This window comes from Brassica napus, chromosome C4 (assembly GCF_020379485.1).
Source record: "Brassica napus cultivar Da-Ae chromosome C4, Da-Ae, whole genome shotgun sequence".
NCBI lineage: Eukaryota > Viridiplantae > Streptophyta > Magnoliopsida > Brassicales > Brassicaceae > Brassica > Brassica napus.
In genome coordinates this window covers 51,745,316-51,766,329 of record NC_063447.1, presented here as the reverse complement: position 1 = coordinate 51,766,329, position 21,014 = coordinate 51,745,316, and the positions used below count along the sequence as shown (strand labels likewise).

At 36.2% G+C, this 21,014-nt stretch overlaps 2 protein-coding genes across 3 annotated transcripts; one reads left to right on the top strand and one right to left on the bottom strand.

Moving 5' to 3' along the window:
* Positions 1 to 9,900: 9,900 nt before the first annotated feature.
* LOC106445448 (abscisic-aldehyde oxidase) lies at positions 9,901 to 15,656 on the bottom strand. Of its 2 annotated transcripts, XM_013887008.3 has the most exons (10): positions 15,231 to 15,652; positions 13,537 to 15,057; positions 13,195 to 13,454; positions 12,913 to 13,122; positions 12,605 to 12,823; positions 11,129 to 12,094; positions 10,952 to 11,047; positions 10,632 to 10,730; positions 10,369 to 10,558; positions 9,901 to 10,278 (listed from the first exon to the last, which is right to left on the bottom strand). In XM_013887008.3, the coding sequence occupies exons 1-10, from the start codon at positions 15,364 to 15,366 to the stop codon at positions 10,049 to 10,051; spliced, it is 3,927 nt and encodes a 1,308-aa protein (XP_013742462.1). In that variant the 5' UTR covers positions 15,367 to 15,652; the 3' UTR covers positions 9,901 to 10,048. The 2 variants fall into 2 exon arrangements, 1 of the variants encoding a protein (XP_013742462.1); XR_002658007.2 differs by lacking the exon at positions 9,901 to 10,278 and having other exon boundaries at positions 10,461 to 10,558; positions 11,148 to 12,094; positions 15,231 to 15,656.
* Positions 15,657 to 16,262: 606 nt separating this feature from the next.
* LOC106445450 (FBD-associated F-box protein At3g49020-like) lies at positions 16,263 to 21,014 on the top strand. Its single transcript, XM_013887012.3, has 4 exons — positions 16,263 to 17,594; positions 19,357 to 20,230; positions 20,294 to 20,428; positions 20,504 to 21,014. Exons 1-4 carry the CDS (start codon positions 17,581 to 17,583, stop codon positions 20,618 to 20,620), a joined length of 1,140 nt encoding a protein of 379 aa, XP_013742466.1. The 5' UTR covers positions 16,263 to 17,580; the 3' UTR covers positions 20,621 to 21,014.

Sequence of the window (21,014 nt, the reverse complement as noted above, 5' to 3'; positions counted from 1 at the left end):
GGGGTATCACTGAGCAAAGGCTCTTCTTCCTGTAAATGTGGTGAAACTGTTGCTGATAATCACCAGCTGCTAGAACTAGATACACGGAGTTTTGGAATGATGATGAAAACTCAGCGAGACTTAATCAAGTCTGCTCCTGAGGACAGCGAAATGAACATTCGAAGCTTTCTCTACCGGGGGTGAAAATCTTCACCCAACTGATCTAGGGACTTCATGATAAACTTTTCACCGGCGCGGCGAGGTTGGCGGCGACGAGGCGGTCCCTCCGACCCGAGTCGGGGGATGAACCCGGTGGGTAAAAGCTCAGAAGCTTGAAAGGACCAACGGGTAATTCTCGAAACGAGGAGAATTTGAAAAAAGTTGAAAAAGGTTGGTAGCTTTTTGCCGAAAGGGGTTAGTGTTTGTTGGGTAATGCAGGGAAGGAAGCTAGGGACCGTTAAACACAGACCTTTCTGGGGGTTCGTGTCTGGGAGAGAAAAAGCTATTCAACGAAAATTTTGTTTTCCCTTCGCAGATTGTTCTAGACATAGATATTGAGTAACAACCATGCGTTTATTACTAATATACCAATATTAGTTGTTGACAAAAAAAAAAATACCAATATTAGTTATATTTACAAATATAACTGTATATCGAGTGCGATGTACACGCAATTTAATTTTATTTAGTCACAGAGTTTTTATTCGTTTCTTCTTAAACACTTCCAATAGTAAAATTTATCTGCATGTTTCAAAATAATTTTGGTTTTCTGAAAAACTAGTTCCGTTACTTTTTAAGAGTTCTAGACTAAATCTTTAACACCTTTATCGCCTACGGCTAATATAGATTCTTTTATGCATATTTTTTTCAGTCCTTGGGTTTATTCTGTATAACTGCCGGTGCATTAATTTTGAGAGCTTATAAAAACTAAAAAATTGTTTATTAACTATAAAAATAACCACATGATTTTTCTCTATCTGATAAACTTCACACACAAAGTACCGTGAATAATTTTAAATAGGCTATTCATCATTTCACTAATCTAATTTAATCATGATTAATCCTGAAGTGATTTCTGAGCACATGAATGAAATGATAAATACACTATTTATATGGGGAACCAAATCAATTCTTATAGCCTCTCTACATACACTACATTATATACCAGAAATCAAAATGTTACAAAATCTCATATATTTCTGATTAAGGTCTAAGCTTTGCCTAAATATCTCTCAAATGGAATTGATGACCTAGAAATATTTTTTTTTTAAATCACCTTTTTGGACTTTATTTGATGAGATGTGAAAAATCATATTTTAAAGTTTTATTTTGATTTTATGTATTTTTGTGGGTTATATAAATAAAATACATGAATATCAATGTTAAAATTTAGTTGGGTTTAAAATGTATTATCGTTTAAATATATATATGAACTATAAATATTATTTTAATATCTTTGGTTAAAATGATAAAAATGTATAAAATTCTGTAAATATTTTAAAAAATTTATTGATGCGGTACTCTTTCCATTGAGTTGTTAATTCATATGATATGACCATTATTTTATTTGAACTCTATAATACACGTGATCAATAACTAAAATACATAACCAATAACTAGTGGAAATCAGCTGTAGCTGATTAATTTGCTCAGCTTGATGCTAAAGAAAAAGAAATGTGTTAAAAAAGTTAATTAGTGCACTCTAAAGAAGATATTTTTTTTATTTTCTAATCCAAAGAAAATAATTGCACCACTATTAAAAGTTTTATTTCGAGCTGATGAGCTGGTTGATGCTCTACACTCAAATTACTTTAGTTCATGGAGGCCATGCAGATAGTTTGTCTTTTTGTAAATTAAAGATTATACTAATTAAGATCGCAATGCAAAGCAAAATCAAAGAGATAATATGAAGGTCATCCGTGATATTTAAATGGAAACATATTAAAGATATAACAAAAGTCAGCAATTGCATGCATTACGAGACAACGAGGAACGACATCCTTTTCTCTTTATCTTTTATTTATTTATTAGAAAAGTAATCTAATTAGGGAATCTTATCACTCTACTAAGATTCTTTTGATAATATATTCAACCTTCGTAATTTTCTAAACAAAAGTACAGAAAAAGAAGTCAAATTATTTTACATTCAACAAAAAAAGACTTTAGTCGTGCAGCCCAAAATCGTTAAATGTTATGAACCATATCAGATCTTATAACCAAAAAATTATGATTTGCAATCTTTCCATTTATCTATGACGGTGTAATCTCCTATTTAAGAAACTTCTATGTTATGAATAAAGATAGACTTTTCCATTACTTTTATAACATGTTATCAACACGAAACTCTAAATCCCTAAGTTAATACCCAAATCGAAAACCCTAAAACCCTAACCCTAGTCGGCGATCCGACGAACCCTAAACCCCGATCGCGTCTCTTGTTCCCGCATCTGTTCCAACTCGCGTCCCCGATGAACTTCAGCCCAAGGCATTCCTGATCCTAGCTCATACGTTCGCGACCCGAGAGCAGCTCCAGCACGACCTCTTCCTCGTTCGCGACAGCATCAGACAGCTCGCGTCCGACGATCAAGGCGTTCCCAATCAAGCAACAAAAGACGTCCGCGACCCGATAGAAGCGACTCGATCCATTCCAGCTCGCGTCCCGTTCGTGTCCAGCTCGCGGCTCAACTCCTTTGGTGGTCCGATTCAACAATCATCTAAGGTTAAAAGGTAATTCAAAACCTAAGAACCCATAATCGAACATGGATTGATTGATAAAGAATGAAACCCTAAAACCCTAATCTTTATGAATCAAAACCATAGGGTAATAGATCAAAAATCCTAATTGAGTATATCGAAGCTCTAAAAGTTCGATACCCCAAACCCTAAATCATGTTCCTACATGATTAAAACCCCAAATCGGTTTTTACAAGTTAAAATCCGATAAACCCTAACCCTATATCTATAAATCCTAAATAATATAAGTATCAGAATTAATTAGACTATAATTATCAAATCACATATTAAAATCCTAATCGAATATTTTGAAATTAAAACTGTTTTCGGTTTTGATCATTGAGGTTTTAAATCAGATTGAATCTGATACTATGTTGCTAGAATTGTTTAACCGTTAAATTGATAGATTTATTTTCTCATCCTGCTTGGTTAATTGTTCATCTGATTTAAAATTGTTTAAACCGACCAGCCTGTTAAAACATTGATTGAATCCAATAGGTTGCTAGCTTGCTTTGCTTATATAATCCGATAGGTTGATAGATTGATTGAGGTTTACTTGTTTAAAATCTGAAAGATCTGATTGCATGATTCTTGAGGTTTAATATCATCTGCTAGGATTGATAGTTTTGTAATCTGATCTGTTTTAAATAGAAACCCTAAATAATCCGTATGATAGGTTATATTGATCTGATTTGGATGTCTTTGAGAATTGAGAATCTGTATGCTAGGTTGAAAGATTCATGATAAAATCTAATGTCTTAAGGTTTAAGATTGTATGCTAAGTTCGATTAAATTGATTGATCTGATTATATGTTTTTGAGGTTTGATAAATTCGGATACAAGATAAATTATTTACACATGATTTATGCTAAATACCAATCAGCCTTGAAACTGATTCATTGAAATTCATGCTTGAAATCTATATTCTAGTATTGCTAAAATCAGACTTGAAACTGATTCATTGAAATTCATGCTTGAAATCTATATTATAGTATTGCTAAAATCAGCCTTGAAACTGATTGAGTGATTAATAAATCTTTTTACTAGTTTTGCTAAAATCCATTGATTGTTAAACCCTAATTGCATGATTAATTGAATTCGTTTTTGCTAGTCTTGATAAACCATAATATTATGAACACATAGAAATAGTATTGCTGAGACTTGCTAGAAATTGACTGGTTGATTAAATGTCTTTAAGATTGATAGTCTCATTGTCCTCACAAAATTGAAATCCGAATTGATTGTTTTTAAGAGTAATGCCGCATGAAAATTATACCTAAATATTGAGTGATATATGATTTGAGATGTCGAAAATCAAACTGGATTTTGCTGCCCTAAATCTCTCTGGAGATAATTATTTACGGTGGACATTAGATACAAAGATTATCCTAAAGTCAAAAAGACTTAGTGAATGTATCATAGAAGGTAATAATGCCAATGAGAAAGATTGATACAGGGCAATATTAATTATTAGCCATCATCTTATTAAGAGTCTCAAAGATCAGTATCTGACTATAGATAATCCTCTAGACTTTTGGACAGAGTTAAAAATCGAGATATGATCACCAAAGAACGGTGTTATTACCAAAGACCCTATTTGATTGGAGGAATCCCAGAATCCAAGACTATAAGTCTGTTGATGAGTCTATTGCTAGCTGGACAAAATAATGGATTACTGATGAGAAACAATGAATTGAGACCTCCTGGATTAACCCCATTACCTGATACCAATAAGGCCGTAGGAAAAAAAAAGGTAACCACGTCCAGAATGATAGACCACACGGTCATGGCCGTGGAGGGTGGAAAGGACGTGGCCATGACCACTATAACACATTTGGCCGTGGGAATCACTATGGCAGAGGCCGTGGGTATCAACCCAATTTGAGCCATGGTCAAGGCAGTGGCCGTGGTATATCCTTTAAACCACAAAGCTCGACCAAATCAGTGTGCCATAGATGTGGAATGGGGAACCATTGGGATAAGATATGAAGGACTCTCAAACATTTTTGTGACATCTATCAAAGAGAGTCTGAAAGGGAAGAATCCTAAAACCCACTTGGTCTACAAAGATGGTGAAAATAATTTTGAACATGATCAAGATGATCTTATGGAATATGAGACTTATGATTGCCTAAAAGAATCAAGTTGATAATCTGATTTCGACATCAAACTTGTGTGATTGCTTTGCTTGTATGCTTTATCTGATTTTTATCTCCTTGAATTTAATTCTATTACATTGTCTGCTTAGATTAAATGAATGAATGATTTTTCTATATGAGTACACTGAAAAACGCCAATATAAATACTAAAGCACGTATCGCCAGTCTGAAAGAAGACTATGGCTAGGCTAATATATTATTGCCTAAGGGTATGCATCTAGAAATCAGTGATGCCTTATATTCACCCAGCTCTAAGAGCAAGAGCATCCTATTGAGTTTTAAAGATATAAGAATGAATGGTTTCCATATTGAAACAATGGGCGAAAGAAACAAAGAGTTCCTTCAGATATATGTATAAAATCGCCCAAGGCCATACTAAATCCTAAAGACTATACATGCATTCTCTACTAACCTAGACTATGCATAGATCATTATGATAGAGGCTAAAAGCCTGCAAAAATATACACTTTATGGCACGGCCGGATTGGCCATCCTGGTCCAAACATGATGCGAAAATTGATATTCAGAAGGCACACATTAAAAGATAATAAGAGTTATCGCAAAGAATCTCACGTGTGTAGCATATACACAAGGGGAACTCATTAGGTCATCACCAGTAAAACGGCTACGAGCCCTTTTTTCATAAATAAAGACTATACGTCTAGATAATACTGGTGAATACATGTCTCAAGCGTTTAAATGATTATGGTATGTCCATGGGGTAAGTGTGGACAATTCTGTGATACATGTCCATACCAAGAACGGCTTGGCCGAAATCTTTTAAAACGCAAATAGCTGATTGATAGACCATAACTTATGAGGTCAAAACTCTCATTCACAGCTTGGGCCACACAAAATTTACATGCACTTAAGTTAATACGCATCATGTCATTTAGTGATATCCCCTATCACAATTATTAACGGGTCAAGAGCCAGACATACCCCATCATAAGACATTTGGATGTGCTGTCTATGTACTAGTTGCTCCACCACAGAGAACTAAGATTGGACCTCAAAAGGAGGATAGAGATATATGTTGGATATGATTCTCCCACAATAATAAAGTACTTTGAGCTAACTATGGGTGATTATATTTGAGGCCAGGTACACAGATTATTTTAAGACCAGGAGGAGAAAAAAATAATAAAGCTGGTAAAAGAATGGTAAAAGAAATAGAATGGAATCAACCATCAATGTCTTGGCAAGATCCTCGGACTAATGAATGTGAAATAGACGTCCAAAGATTATACATTTACAAAGCTAGCTAATCAAATGCCAGACACATTTGCTGACCCGAAAAAGAATGACTAAGTCATATATAAACCAGCTTATACAGCACCAACGAATTTGATGTCCAAGAAGAGACACAGTCAAGTTGCTACATAGTCTAGACAACGTATGAAACGTGGTAGACCAAATAGGTTCCAAAAGATAAGAATCCTCGAAAACAAAAGAAAGGTGCAGAGAGTGATAATCAAAATCTAAATCCGAGGTTACTAAGGAAACCATCCCAGACATGGAGATAAGGCCGGCCGGCTCTAAGGTACATGTACCAAACAATGTAGCTTGGGACGCCAAGCTGCAAAGTATTAAAGGTCCTGATAATAATGAATCTCAATCGATTATATCATGTCTGGAACATAATGGAACCAATAAGGAATGTCGACATAAGATGATTTATTTGCATACAAGGTAACACTTGAATTTATGAATATAAGCGAGGATCATGAACCCACGTCAATATAAGAGTGCACACTCGTAGAACAGATTGGATTGAATGGAAACGTGTGGTTAAATAGTTTAAGGAAGAAAAGCGTATTTGGCCTTATGATTAAGACGTCATATGATGTTAAAACCAGTGAATATAAATGGGTCTTGTGAGGAATAGAAATCGTGAGATATAAAGCTGATGTTGCACAAGGATTTTCACAAAGACCAGTAATAGATTATGAGGAGACATACTCTCATGTGGTGGATGCAACTACTTTTAGATTTCTTATAAGTCTGGCTATATAAGAGAGAAAATTAGACTTGCAGCAAGTTGATGTAGTGACTGCATATTTATATGGTCCACTGGATAATGAAAGTACTAGAGGGTATTGAGCTGAAAGTACAACAAGTTCTCGACAACAATATTGATAATCATCAAAGTATATGATCTGAATATCCTAGGAACCTCTGGATACAATTTTCCAAACAGTTGAGTATCTCAAGAAATAGTTTGAGATGAAAGATCTTGGAAAACAAAGTTTTGTTTAGGATTACAGCTTGAGTACATTAACAATGAAATCCTTGTGCATCAAATAGTATATACAGAAAAGGGTACTCAAGAGATTTAATATGGACCAGTCTCACCCATTATCTAGTATATGGGCGTGAGATCACTTGTTTTGGACACTGATCCATTCAGTCCAAAGGTGGACGATAAAGAAGTCCATTTAGTCCTGAGATGGACGATGCATAAATCTTGTTTTAGACACTGATCTGATTGGTCCATAAGAAGGAGGATGAAGAAGCCTTTGATTTTGGTTTATTTTATACTAACCAGCCCAAAGAGGGGCTATTTGGTTTTGTTGATTTGTTTTCAGACAGGTTATATTTTACACATGGTGGTACACGCATATCACAACAACATCATCCAAGATTTCGTGTGTGTGTATTTGAGGTCGATGACTCAATATGTTCGATCAGATTGTGGCATGGCCGATGGTAAAGAAGAACCAACTATCATGTTCGAGGACGAAGCATATTCTGCCCAAGATCTTCATCACCCACGAATTGCAGAAAATTGGAGAAGTCCAAGTGACCTTAGTAATGTTCAAATCAGGGGAAGTAACGTGTGTTGTACTCTTTTTCCTTCACCATAGTTTTGTCTCAATTGAGTTTTCCTGGTCAAGTTTTAATGATGCAACATTAAAGCACATTACAAGCTCTAAATGGTTATGTCATCCAAGGAGAATTGTTATGAACCAGATTGTGGATGATTTATAACCAAGAAATTATGATTTGTAATCTTTCATTTTATCTATGACGGTGTAATTTCTTATATAAGGAATTTCTATGTTATGAATAAAAATATACTTTTCCATTAATTTTATAACATTAAATAACTTTATGTTGAAAGAGGAATATTTACAGAGACTATTATAATTTACTGAAAATATACGAATTTCTTATTTTGTTTCAAAACGTGGGTTACTTTCTTTCATATGTTATTTATTTCACATATGTAACACGTATATATTATATTTCTAAAATATGGCTATAGTCGTTCAATCACTTACTTGTATTATTGTATGTATATAATATTTTTATTAATTTTTCTCTCTAAAAAAGATATTTTTATTAATCCGGACTAGTTTTTATCCGTTAGTCCATCTCAACTGGCCAAATAAACAAGAATAACGTGAATAAAGACTTGGAAAAACAAGTTAAAAGGCAGAACCCATCCCAAATCCCATGTACAATCGCTGAAATTAGTGTTACTATCAACTCTAAGTAGCAATATCCCATCGCAAATTTTTTAATATTTTTTGTATTTATTTATATATTTACCAGAATCCTAAATTTCACATTCCAAAAACTTATTTCACCGTCAACTCTAAATCATAAGTCTAGATTAATTAAGTTTAGATTAAATAAATGTGTTTTTACCTCTTTAAAAACAAGGATAAAAATGGTTAACGTAAATATAAAAAATGGTATTAAGAATGTGACATTTTTGGCAATTTTCTAAGTTTTTTAGTCCATTGGTTTGATTATGAATTTATTAATGCTTTTCTATTAAGAAATTCAGGACTTAAACATGCAGATTAGCTAAAGAAGGATTTACATAAGAACATCAGCACGTAGCAGTTAAAAACGGTTTGACATAGATCTTCATAAAACAGTTTACAATAGTGCAATCAAACATAAATCTTCGCAAAACAAGATAGAATAGGTTATAGATTTAACAATGTAATCTTTTTCTAATATCATAAAATGTCAACGTTAAGAATATCGGTAGTTAAATAAATCAAATTTCATCCTATCTTATGTAAAATCTGCTGTAAAACTTACCTAACTTCACTTTGAAGATAAGTTTTCCTTGCACCTCTCCGCAAGGTTGTTAAACCCGACCAGGACACTGAACCGAACAATTTATTGGGACAATGAGTTATTGGATCAACCGCAAACGAACAGTACGTTAATAAATTTATAATTTTTTAATATAATAATATATTAGCTATAAGAGAAATTTTATGTTTTCAAAATATATAGAAAATACTTCAATTTAGTTATTACTTTTATTTTTTTTATTTCACATACAAAAGATCAAAAAATAATTTAGACTATTAACATTTTTTGTAACAAGTTAAGTTATGACATATAATAAAAAATCAAGACTTAAAATTTATAAGTATTAAATGTCTAATGTGAATAATAAGATTAAAATTTAAATCTAAAATAAACTAAAAGTAAAATATCAAATTTTAATAGATTGTTGATAACAAAAATATATTAATATCAAATCACATCAACTAATTTTGGTTCTTTCTACCATCATTCACTTCATTTGCTTCATGTGACATAGTGAAATCTTCAACAAAGTTTAAAAATCACAAATCAAAACTACAAAATGTCTTGTTGTAAGTGAGATTCACGATAAACAAAAAGAAAAGTCAAAAGATAGTCGACAATAGAGAAAAACGATAATAAAAACTGAAAATCTAACTTCTTACCAAAAATACAAAACATATTTTAATAACATATTAAAAATCTATGACGAACATATATAAAAATTACTTATTAGGTCAACCTGTGGTTCAATCGGTAACCGGATTCCGAAAATTTTGCGAGTTTTATTAGATTTTTAAATAATAAATTTTCGTTAAACCCAAATCGGATTACATATCGGGTTACCGGATTTACCGGTTCGACCACGGATCGGATCGGGTTTCAAAAACGCTGCTTCTCCATGTTACATACATGATATTCCTTTCAATAAATATCATTGAGGCCTTCTATCTTCAAGCATTCAAGCAACCGATGGCAACATGTTTTCACTTTATTCCTTGTCATCTTTCCTTTCATAAAAGCTCATGCTTGAAAACATTAGCTGGCAACATTAGTTATGTATAAAATATAAATACGCAACAGAAGTAACGCTTTAAAACAGCAGCAACAAGAATTTGCCTTTATTTCCCACAGATCTTCCCTTCTAAGTACTTCTCTACGCTATACAATCCGCAAAGACCCTTTACCACGGGCATAGTAGCTGGAACCGGTAACTCAAAATCCGTACCAGACACATCTCTATTCCCATCATTACAGTTCCATGAAAGGGACTGTTTCCGAGCTTCGCTAATGGCTGATCTCGTTGCACAATGAACCGAAGCCGCTAGAAGCAGAGGCGGCTCACCCGATGCTGTGGATCAGATGAAAAAATCGTTGAGTTAAAAAGAAGTAATATCAAAACAGAACTTTCACAAACAGATAAAGTCAGAGCGCAGTGTACCTTTAGAGGAGAGAACGCGGTTTTTGTGATGTCCAGTGTTGACAATCTCGACGTAGAACTGCTTAGGGATGGTATCGACCGTGGGAATTTTGTAGTCCCAAGTGCCTTGTTGCACCACAAGCCCCTTCTCATCTGTAGTGTACTCTTCCATCATGAAAAATCCGATTCCTTGTACAAAAGCTCCTTCCACCTTTTCACACAAACCATCCTACTTAGCTCAAATAAATGACTCAGAAGAAACAAGAAAGTAAAGTTTAGCTAACCTGTCCTAAATCAACAGCAGGATTAAGACTTTTTCCGCAGTCGTAAATGATATCTGATCTTAAAATCTCTGTCTTCCCAGTAATAATGTCTACCTCCACCTGCAAGTAGAATCAGATTATTGTTTAAGTCTCTCAACATTTAAACTAATGTTCATTAGGCGCTAGTTAGGCTCTCTATATAGAATTATTATTGATTAGGCGGGCGCTTAGAACAATTTTCAATTTTTTGAGCGCTTATACTGATTTTTGAAAAAAGACGCCTAGGCAACAGATTTTTAGAATACTGATTTAAGCAAACAATAGTTTAGCATGTGACTTGCCTCGCTGACTCCAACTCCATAGTTGAGGTATTCCATGGAAGAAAACTCTGGCGTAAACAATGCACTCGCCGATAAATTCACAGACTGAGCATACGCCTGATGACAAAACATACAAACATTGCTGTTATTCATGCAGTCTTCGATAAAATAACGATTAAGAGTTACTAGGCTACCTACTTGTTGAATAAGCATATACCATGTGACGGAACCTGACTTCTCCATCATTTGATCCATTGTAGGTTTAAGCCTCTCCACCAAGGTAACACAGCAAAGCCTAACGGCTTCACAACTGTTCTCGGACGTGGTGCTACCGGCAGTGAAACCTCCTTGGATCAAACCGAGCGTGTCGGCCTGAACAACACGTATTCTCTCAATCAGCTCATCGCTTCCGGTGCATTTCGTCAAACCGAGACCATACGCAACCATCTGTTTCACTTTGGTCCACAACCCTTGACCTATCTCGATTCCACCGACCTCAACCACAACAGAACCATCGCCCAAGATGCTTACTCTACCAGGAGTAGGCCTCTGCATAACTTGGTGGACAATAGGTACACGAGAGATCCCTCTCTTTCGCCACACGTTACGCATATTAAACTCCTTAACCATCTCACCTCTCTTCTCGAACTCTGAAGATATCTCCAGCTTGTCCCATAACAAAGGCAGTGTGTAATCCTCCGCCTCACCGGAAATATGCTTGTAAAACTTTCTAAGGCTATCGTAACTATGAAGGTTTATCTTTCTCACTTCATCAGCTTCCATCTGAAGAGAAGAGGCTACGTTCTCGATGATGGCCTCCGCGATGTACGAGCCTTGCACTTCCCCTGGAGCTCTCATAGCTGTTCTACTCGGAAGATTCGTCTTGCAGACTTTTACGTCGAACGACAAGGCTCCCCAGTCGTACTTTCTCAGCGGGCCCATTATATTCCGAGGCAAGATCGGGCTCACGTCCGGCTCCGTCCCTGCGTCTATTAGCATTGTAAGCTCTAGTGCTGTGACCTTCCCGTCTGATCCGAAACCGACGTTGTATGTCACTTTCATCGGATGCCTTCCTCCAGCCATTATCATATCCGTCTTTCGGTTTAGATATATCTTGACAGGACGGTGCAACTTGTGAGCAGCTAGTGCGCATGCTGTTGCGACCTGAAACATCACGTCTCAATGAGCATTTACGAGAAAACAAACCATTTGGCTCATTTATCTGGAACCAAATTTTTATAATATAATTTATATACTTATAAATATTAACCAAATTTAGTTTTATAATAATCAAATAATTTAAAAATACTACTTATAAACCGAATTATTAGAATACTTTTTATTCAAAATATTTAAAATTATCAAAATTATTCAAATTTTTATCCGAAAACACAATTTGTTATATTTAATTTTAAAAACATGAATTTTATGACTTTTTAACCCGAATAAACAGAAAAAACTAACCGAATAGGATCCGAAATTATATTAGATCTTGGCCGGTTCCTAACTCTGTTACCCGAACTGAACCGAGAACAAAAAAAAGAACTGGAACCGAACAGAGTTTTAGAACCAAAAAACCAATAAACCCGGAACCGAAAACCGAATGCCCGTAATCCCCCATGCCTGAAACCAGGCTTCAGCTGCGAACCTATTGGTATTAAAAAAGAAACTTACAGGCATTGATTTAATAGCTTTGCCGCCAAAGCCACCTCCAACTCTTCTGGTGATGACTCGCACGTTATGCTCTGGAATACCAAGACATGTAGCTATGACCGAATGCACGTACTCTGGTGCTTGAGATGAACTGAACACCTTCACACAGTTGTCTTCATCCGGCAAGGCAAGTGCTGTTTGTGGCTCCATATAGAAGAAGTACTGTGAACCGAGCCTGAACTGAATATATATAACCAAGTTTCAAAAACACACACAGACGCATGAGATAGTGAGAGCTTGAGGATGTAACTACAAACATTTAGAGATACCTCAGCCAAGAGTATCTTTCTATCAGCTTCTTGCATTCCTTCTAAAACATCACCTACTGGTTCAGGGTAAAACATTGGATGAACATCAAAGAAGCTAGATCTCTTAACCGCATCTTCGACCGTTAAGATCGGTTCTTCTAAGTTGTTTGTATCATACTCAACAACTGCAAGTTTTGCTGCCCTGTCTGCATGTTTCTGTGTGTCTGCAACCTGCAAAGCCGAAATCAGTAATGCAAAAAAAAAAGACAGAAAATCAACTAAATAAAAAAAAATTAGAATTACCACAAGAGCAATTCTTTGACCAGCACATCGAGTTAGTTCATCTGCAAATAAAGGTCCGGGACCAAAAACAGTCTTGGAACCAATGTTCTGTCCCTGTATTGGTACGTCCTTGAAAGTAAGGACTGCAAAAACTCCAGTGGGAGTCAAGTTCCCACTGAAGCTTATGCTTTTAATCTTAGCCAAAGGCTCTGTGCTGTATATAAATGCTCCATGTAAACAGTCCGGTAAAGTGGGAATATCATCAACAAAAACAGCTTCACCTGACAGAAAATGAAAGCCCATGTAAGGCCCCATATCGAATCAATCTACTAAAAATGACAAAAAAAAACATTAAGAGCTAACCAGAAGCCTGTAATGCAGCTCCAACTTTGACAACAGCTTCACCTACAGGCTGAAAGTGAAACTCATCACTCTCTACCACTTGTTGTGAAGATGAGAGAAAGGGAAGAAGAGACTCTGTGGGATCTACATGGCCGTTGCTACGGCCATTATTATCAATCAGTGGATAGAAAAACTCAAAAAGAAACCCAACAGCCAAGGCTTTCCTATACTCAGGGTGTGAGGTGTCTTTCCCAGGAGCTATGATTCCTCTAAGCAAACCCATAGCTTCATGTAAAACACGGTAACTCAGAGATTTACCCGTCAGGAAACGCTCTACTTCCGTCGCCCTGATCGAACGATCACCGCCGTAAGAACCAAATGCCAACAAGCATTCATCCACCATTTGGTGAGACACTCTTGCAAAGAAAGCAGCACTCACATACGGCAATGCGTTCCCAATAGAGCGAGGCGCGGCTCGGTAAGTTTCAAAGAGCAGTTCAGCGTCATCAGTCCACGCTGGAATCTCAACTTTTAAAAGAACTCGTCTGGAGTCTACCATCGGAGGAGAGTCAAGAAACTCATGTAGCTTAGCCTTCTCGATCTTCCCGCCGTTAAGCACATGCACCGACGCGTCTGCAGCGAGCAGAAGCGTGGCGATATCAGAAGGAAACTTCCTGCTCTGCGCCATCACTAGATTACCGCCGATACTCGCCGAGTTTCTGATAGAACGGTTGCCAATTTTCTCCATGTGAGCCGCCATTTTCTTGAAATTAGATTCCTTCAACGCATCGATCACATTCGATATAGTGACGGATGCTCCAATCTCAATACCATTCTCATCTCTCTTGATCGTCAACATCTCCGGAACACGGCTGATATCAACATATCTATCAAACCTTCCCTCGTCGTCTTTGTAATAACCCGTCCCTGTGTTGCCAACAACTAACTTCAACGAGTCTCCAGCATTAGCAGATTCCATTATGGTACGAAGCTCGGTTACGCTACAAGGAGTAGTCCAACGATACCCCAAACCATTATGAACATTCTTCAAGAACTCAGGGAACGTTGTCACGAGATGTTCCTTTGGGTTGTAAGGAGGCAAGCTCTTCAGCATAGCCTCTTTACTATCTCCCTTCTTCCAAAACGAGTTCAACCCCAAGTCCTCGATGTCAACATCAGCAGCGAAGCTCTTGCAAGCGTCGACGATGGGACGGTAGCCAGTGCATCGGCAGAGGTTTCCAGCGATTGACTTCTCAGCTTCGGAAACCGTGAGGCCTCCTCCTGAGCTGTTTGAGAGAGCTGAGTAGAGAGAAATGCACATCCCAGGCGTGCAGAAACCGCACTGAGAGGCGTGGAACCCGGCGAAACGGCTGTGGATTGGGTGGAAACCTTTTTTAGTGTTTCCGAGACCTTCTGAGGTTGTGATGGAGCATCCGTTTACGCTACAGAGAAGTGTGAGGCAAGAGTTTATGCTATGTTCCTTCACTTGATCTGACTCTGGATCGTATTTTGATAGCATTACTAAACAAGCACCACATCCTCCTGCACTTTAAACCCAGAAAAAAGGACACATTTTTTTAGTCAGACAAGACATTTAAAATCTGTCTGAAAGATGCAGAAAGTCAAATTTGTTTCAAGACATATAAAGCTTAGGCCTTTTTTAAAAAAAAACACTACAAAAGAAAATAGGAGAGAGAGAGAGAAAGAGAGTTTGCCTTCGCCGCAGCCGAGCTTGACACTCTTGAAAGGAGTGTTGAGTCGCAAGAAGTCGAGTAAAGTCGTAGAAGGGTCAACAGAGTTTACTTTGAATCTCTCTCCGTTTACTGCAAACTCCAAATCTTTTCCTTCCATTTTTATGGATGTTCGGAAACAGTGACGACAAGGAAGATTTTTCAACTGAGATATTAGATTTCTGGGAAACCCAGAAAAGCAAATGAATTCAAAACACAGGAACTGTGTGAATTGACGCAATCAACCAGTTGAAGTGGGAATGAGGTTGAGGAAGAATAAAGAGTTTCGTATCGGATTCTCTTATAGTTGCGCCTTTTTCACGCACAGATCTTTCTCTCTCTGTCTCTAAATTTGTTTTCAGACAGAGGCTCTAAGGCTGTGTGCCACGAGTCAGTCCATCAATAGTCAGTCTAATGAGTAAAGAGAATATTGACATTTGGAAAGATATCTCAATCTCAGTTTTCTAAATTTGTATTATATTATTTCTTAATTTTCTTCTAAGCAGATAAACACTAATTACTCTTGGTGTCGAATCTGGAGGAAATCAAGCTAGTCGATTATTTTCCTTGTTGTTCAACAAGATTTTTGCTTTGTCGAAAAAGAAATTCTCAGAGATATCCATTTTTAATAATTCATTGATCTTTTTAGGGATGGGTGTTCGGATACTCCTTCGGGTTCGGTTCGGGTCTATTCGGGTTTTTGGGGTCAAAGATATCAGTCCCATTCAGGTATTTCTAAATTTCGGTTCTGGTTCGGTTCGGGTTCGGATAACCCATTTAAACGATTTTTAAAATTTTAAAATTCATTATATACTTTAAACTTTTCAAAATCTATAAATAAAATACTATATTACATGATTCAAAAAAAAAATACTATATTACATATAAATTTGAATAACATATGTCAAAATACCTAAACGTAACATATAAATTGGTTTGGTTTGAATATTTTGATAGAGAATCAACCGATATTTCAAATATTTTTTGGTGTTTTGAGTATATTTTAGCTATTTTAGATATTTACTTTTGACTATTTGTATATATTTTCAAATATTTTGGACAATTTAAAAGTATCTTATATATTTTTTTGATGTTTTTAATATACATTAATCTGAAAATAAATAATATATTTATATATAAAAGTCTGTTTCGGGTATCCGAAATACTTCGGTTTGGGTCGGGTTCGGTTTCGGTTCTCTGAATACCAAAATTTTGAATCCGTTCGGATATTTAATCAATTTCGGTTCGGGTTTACTTTTTCGGATCGGATTCGGTTCGGTTCTTTGGATTCGGTTTTTTTGCCCAGCTCTAGATGTTTTATAATCAGTCATTACAGAACTTGCACCATTGGACCATCTCAAATGATTACCTTACTTTTTACTTTAAGAGTTGCGATATATTCGAATGGTACTCTATTTTAGAGTAAAAAATATAGTGATGAACAAAAAAAATAAATTTAATATATGTATAGAGTAAACTCATTTTTACCATTAAAACATTTTTATTCTAAACTATATTTTAGAGTAGAAAACAGAGGAGAGTCGGAAATGTATGTTTTTAGTTTCTTTTTAAGGATATTGATATAGAATAATAGATATTCATCCGCCTCAAAACCTAGATTGGTTCCAGTTTTGATATGGAGAGATAGGTGATATTTGTCATTTTTTCGGTTTTGTCTATGGATCAATGGTAATTTATCATCATTGTTGCCTCTCATTTTTTATGACTTGAAATTCTTATTTTTGTGAAAACTTGATTGAAGATGATGAGTCTTCCTTTTATTTCACTTGTACCCATGTTTGGGATAAGACATCGTCGGTGGGTTGTATGTCTCTTTTGAAGTTAGAGATAATCGTGGAAGCATTACATCTAGAGATGAAGCTATGAAGTGGGAAATGTAGCTATGCAAGGGTCCGACCTTATTTACAAAAAAAAACATTCCTAATCTGAAAGAATTGTACAATTTTTTTTTATAAATGAAACAAAATTCGGTTTATACTTGAATAGGTTCGGTTCCTCGGTTTTGGTTGTGATGCTCAAGCCCGGTGGAGACCATATGTTTGGTTTGGTTTGATTGTAAACCCAAAAGAAAACCGGTCGGCCTCAGTATCCTCTTTTACTCGACTTCTCGTCTTCTTTCTCTCCAGATTCTTTCTACTTTTTTCACTGTTGTTTCTCCGTTTGTTTTCCTTTTTCGCTCATCCTTTTACTAGTAAACACAAGTGTGACATCTCTAAGCTTTAGCCAGATTCGTGTGTAGGCTGGCTGTGTTATGTGTTTGTCTTTGCCTTCTTAATCTGAAGGAAGGAATTATTGTTTGTTTCTGTTCACGAAAATGGGAAAAAAACGGTATGTCTCTTTGTTTGAAATCCATTTTTATGTGCTTTGGTCGGAATCAATTTTCTCTGGTTTTAATTAGGGATGTTAACTACAGGATTAGGGTCGAGCCTTTTTTTGTTTATTATAAGCCCAGCCTTATTTTAACCCAACCATATTTTAACCCTATTATAATCAAGGTTTAGGGCTGGTACCAGGGTTAGCTCATTTAATTGAAAAAAATATTTTATTTATTTTTGTTCTTAAATTTTAAAGATAAAACTAGAAAAATTAAGATATGATATGATTCTTTCCTCTAATTTGTTGAGCATCAAAATCAAAAGTTTTCCTCCCAAAATCGGAAAATCGAGTTTTTGCTCAACAACTAAGAATAAAGTTTTTCCGTAAAAAAAAAATTGTGTTTTTTTCCGCCAAAACCTAATTTGAGTTTTTCCACCAAAACCACAAAATCAAGTTTTCCCGCCAAAACCGCAAAATCGAGTTTTCCCACAAAAACCGCAAAATCGAGTTTTCCTGTCAAAACCGGCAAATCGAGTTTTCCCGCCAAAACTGTAAAATCGTATTTTCCCGCCGAAACAGCAAAATCAAGTTTTCAGCCGAAACCGGCAAATCGGGTTTTCCCGCCGAAACCATAAAATCTAGTTTTTCCGCCAAAACCGCAAAATCAAGTTTTCCCGCCAAAACCGCAAAATTAAGTTTTCCCGCCAAAACTCGTTTTTCCGCCGAAACCGGCAAATCGAGTTTTTCAGCCGAAACTGGCAAATCGAGTTTTTCCGCCGAAAACTACAAAATCGCGTTTTCCCGCCGAAACAGCAAAAACGAGTTTTCCGCCGAAACCGGCAAATCGGGTTTTCCAGCCAAAACTGAAAAATCGAGTTTTTCCGCCGAAACCGCAAAATTGAGTTTTTCCGCCAAAACTAAAACCGCAATATCGAGTTTTCCCTACAAAACCGGCAAATCGAGTTTTCCCGCCAAAACCGTGAAATTGAGTTTTACGGGTTTTCCAGAAAAACTTAATTTTACGTTTTCACGGGAAAATTCGATTTTGAGGTTTTGGCGAAAAACTCGATTTTGATTTTTTGGCGGGAAAACTCGATTTAGAAGTTTTGACGAAAAACTCGATTTTGCGTTTTTGGAAGGAAAACTCGATTTTGTTGTTTTAGTTGAAAACTCGATTTTGCGGTTTCGACGGAAAATTTTGTTGTTCAGTTTTTGGCGAGAAAACTCGACTTTAAGTTTTTTTTGATGAAAAACATTATTAAATATTGTATAATAGTTGTGTGAATCAAAATAAAAATCAAAATAAAACATTATTAAATTTTTGGCGGGAAAACTCGATTTCGAAGTTTTGACGAAAAACTCGATTTTGCGTTTTTGGAAGGAAAACTCGATTTTGTTGTTTTAGTTGAAAACTCGATTTTGTGGTTTCGACGGAAAATTTAGTTGTTCAGTTTTTGGCGAGAAAACTCGACTTTAAGTTTTTTTTTGATGAAAAACATTATTAAATATTGTATAATAGTTGTGTGAATCAAAATAAAAGGATTAGAATTTAAACCCTGATCTTATTAGGGCCAACCCTATTTAAACTTTGTTTAAAAAATGAGGGTTAGGATTACAAGTGGGTTTGCAGGGTTAGGGCTAACCCTCTTAGGTTGAGCCATATTAACATCCCTAGTTTTAATAAAACTGTAAAGATCCAATCCAAATTTGTTCGAACCCTAAAACCCAATAATATCTTTAGTTATATGATTTTTTATTTTATTTATTGTTACAGCAAAATCGGTGGTGAAAGTTTAATAAATCGAGATGCTATGAACAAGGACATGATCAGTGAGTTACCTGAAGCTTTGCTCCTGCATATATTGTCTTATGTTCCAACAGAAGATGTCATAGCAACGAGTGTTTTGTCCAAACGGTGGAGATCTCTTTGGAAGATGGTGCCAAAGCTCGAGTTTGAATCAAATATTGAACAGGTGTCTTCAGAGGATGTTTACAGGTTGCTGCTTTTGCATAAAGCTCCGTTTCTGGAAAGTTTGCATTTGAACATTGAAAATACAAAAGGTCGTTTGGATAGTGGGATATTGATTGGAATTGCATTTTCACGCCATGTGCGCAAATTGGAGTTGGATCTTTACCATGATGATCAAGAGACAGTCAGGTTTCCGAGTGTATTGTGTAGCTATAACAATACACTCGAGGTACTAAATCTCATGCATCACGTTCTTTTGGACTTCCCTTCTCGGGTTTGTTTCAATGCCCTTAGAGAGCTGCATCTTTTCCATGTGGAATTCAAAGACGAAGCGTCTGTTTGCAACCTTTTATATGGCTGCCCTAGGCTTCAAGATTTGGTTGTTACACGATATAGCAGTATTGATGTGGAGACTTACACTATTGCGGTGCCATCACTACAGAGGCTAACCATAGAAGAGGATAGTAGCCAAGATATGTATGGTGGCGGCTATGTGATAAATGCACCATCTTTGAAATACTTGAACATCAAAGGCCTCTATTGTATTGACTTCTTTCTATTTGAGAATGCGCCAGAGCTTGTGGAAGCAAAGATCAATGATGTTTCTGAGATAGACAATGAGAACATTCTTGCATCTCTCACTTCAGCCAAGCGTCTCTCCTTTCAATTTACCGTAGAGGTAAAAAGTTAACAATCTGCCTTTGGGTTTTGTTAGTACTAATGCTTAACCATCTATCCATAGGTTAAGTATCCTACTGGTGGCATCTTCTATCAGCTGGTATTTTTGAAGCTACGTATAGATGACATAAATGGGTGGAATCTACTTTCGTTCATGCTCGATAGCTCTCCTAAATTGCAATCCCTCAAACTCTACGGCGTAAGCAATTACTCCGGAGCTTCTTTTATCATATATTTTGATGGTCCAATATCATATTAATTGCATTGTTGTCAGTCATGTTGGGAAGACTGTCCGGTGGGCTGGGAATGGACTCAGCCGAAATGTGTACCAGAATGTCTGTTGCTTCATCTGGAGACATTGGTGTGGAGAAGATACGGATGGCAACGATAAGATGAGAAACAAGTGGCCACATACATCCTCAAGAACGCTAGAGAGTTGAAGAAAGCAACTTTCGACCCAACATACGTCAAACCGGAAGAGCTGGAAAAGAGACGTGAGATGCTCAACGTGTTGGCTAGTGTGGCCAGAGCCTCTACTTCAAGTCACCTTGTGTTCGAACCAGTTGGTCGCTAGAATGTTGTTCACTGCTGTGTTGGCAAATGGGAAATTTTCAACTTCGTGAATCTTTCAAGAAGTCGAAGTGGATTCTTAAGTCTGGTGCATCTTGATTATTAAACGTTATTGGGCTGAGGCTATTAAAACAATTTTATTTTTTCTTATTTATTATTTTTCTCAAGTTATTAAGAACAATTTTCCTTCGGATATTTAAACATTTTTTTTCTTA

Bases quoted from the DNA above. Each gene is read 5' to 3' on its own strand.
- LOC106445448 (XM_013887008.3), bottom strand. From the start codon at position 15,366: ATGGAAGGAAAAGATTTGGAGTTTGCAGTAAACGGAGAGAGATTCAAA. The intron at 11,048-11,128 runs GTAGGTAGCCTA...TTTTGTCATCAG, and splicing joins GGTATATGCTTATTCAACAA to GCGTATGCTCAGTCTGTGAA. The intron at 10,731-10,951 runs GCAAGTCACATG...TTCTACTTGCAG, and splicing joins ATGGAGTTGGAGTCAGCGAG to GTGGAGGTAGACATTATTAC.
- LOC106445450 (XM_013887012.3), top strand. The intron at 20,231-20,293 runs GTAAAAAGTTAA...ATCTATCCATAG, and splicing joins CCTTTCAATTTACCGTAGAG to GTTAAGTATCCTACTGGTGG. The intron at 20,429-20,503 runs GTAAGCAATTAC...CATTGTTGTCAG, and splicing joins AATCCCTCAAACTCTACGGC to TCATGTTGGGAAGACTGTCC.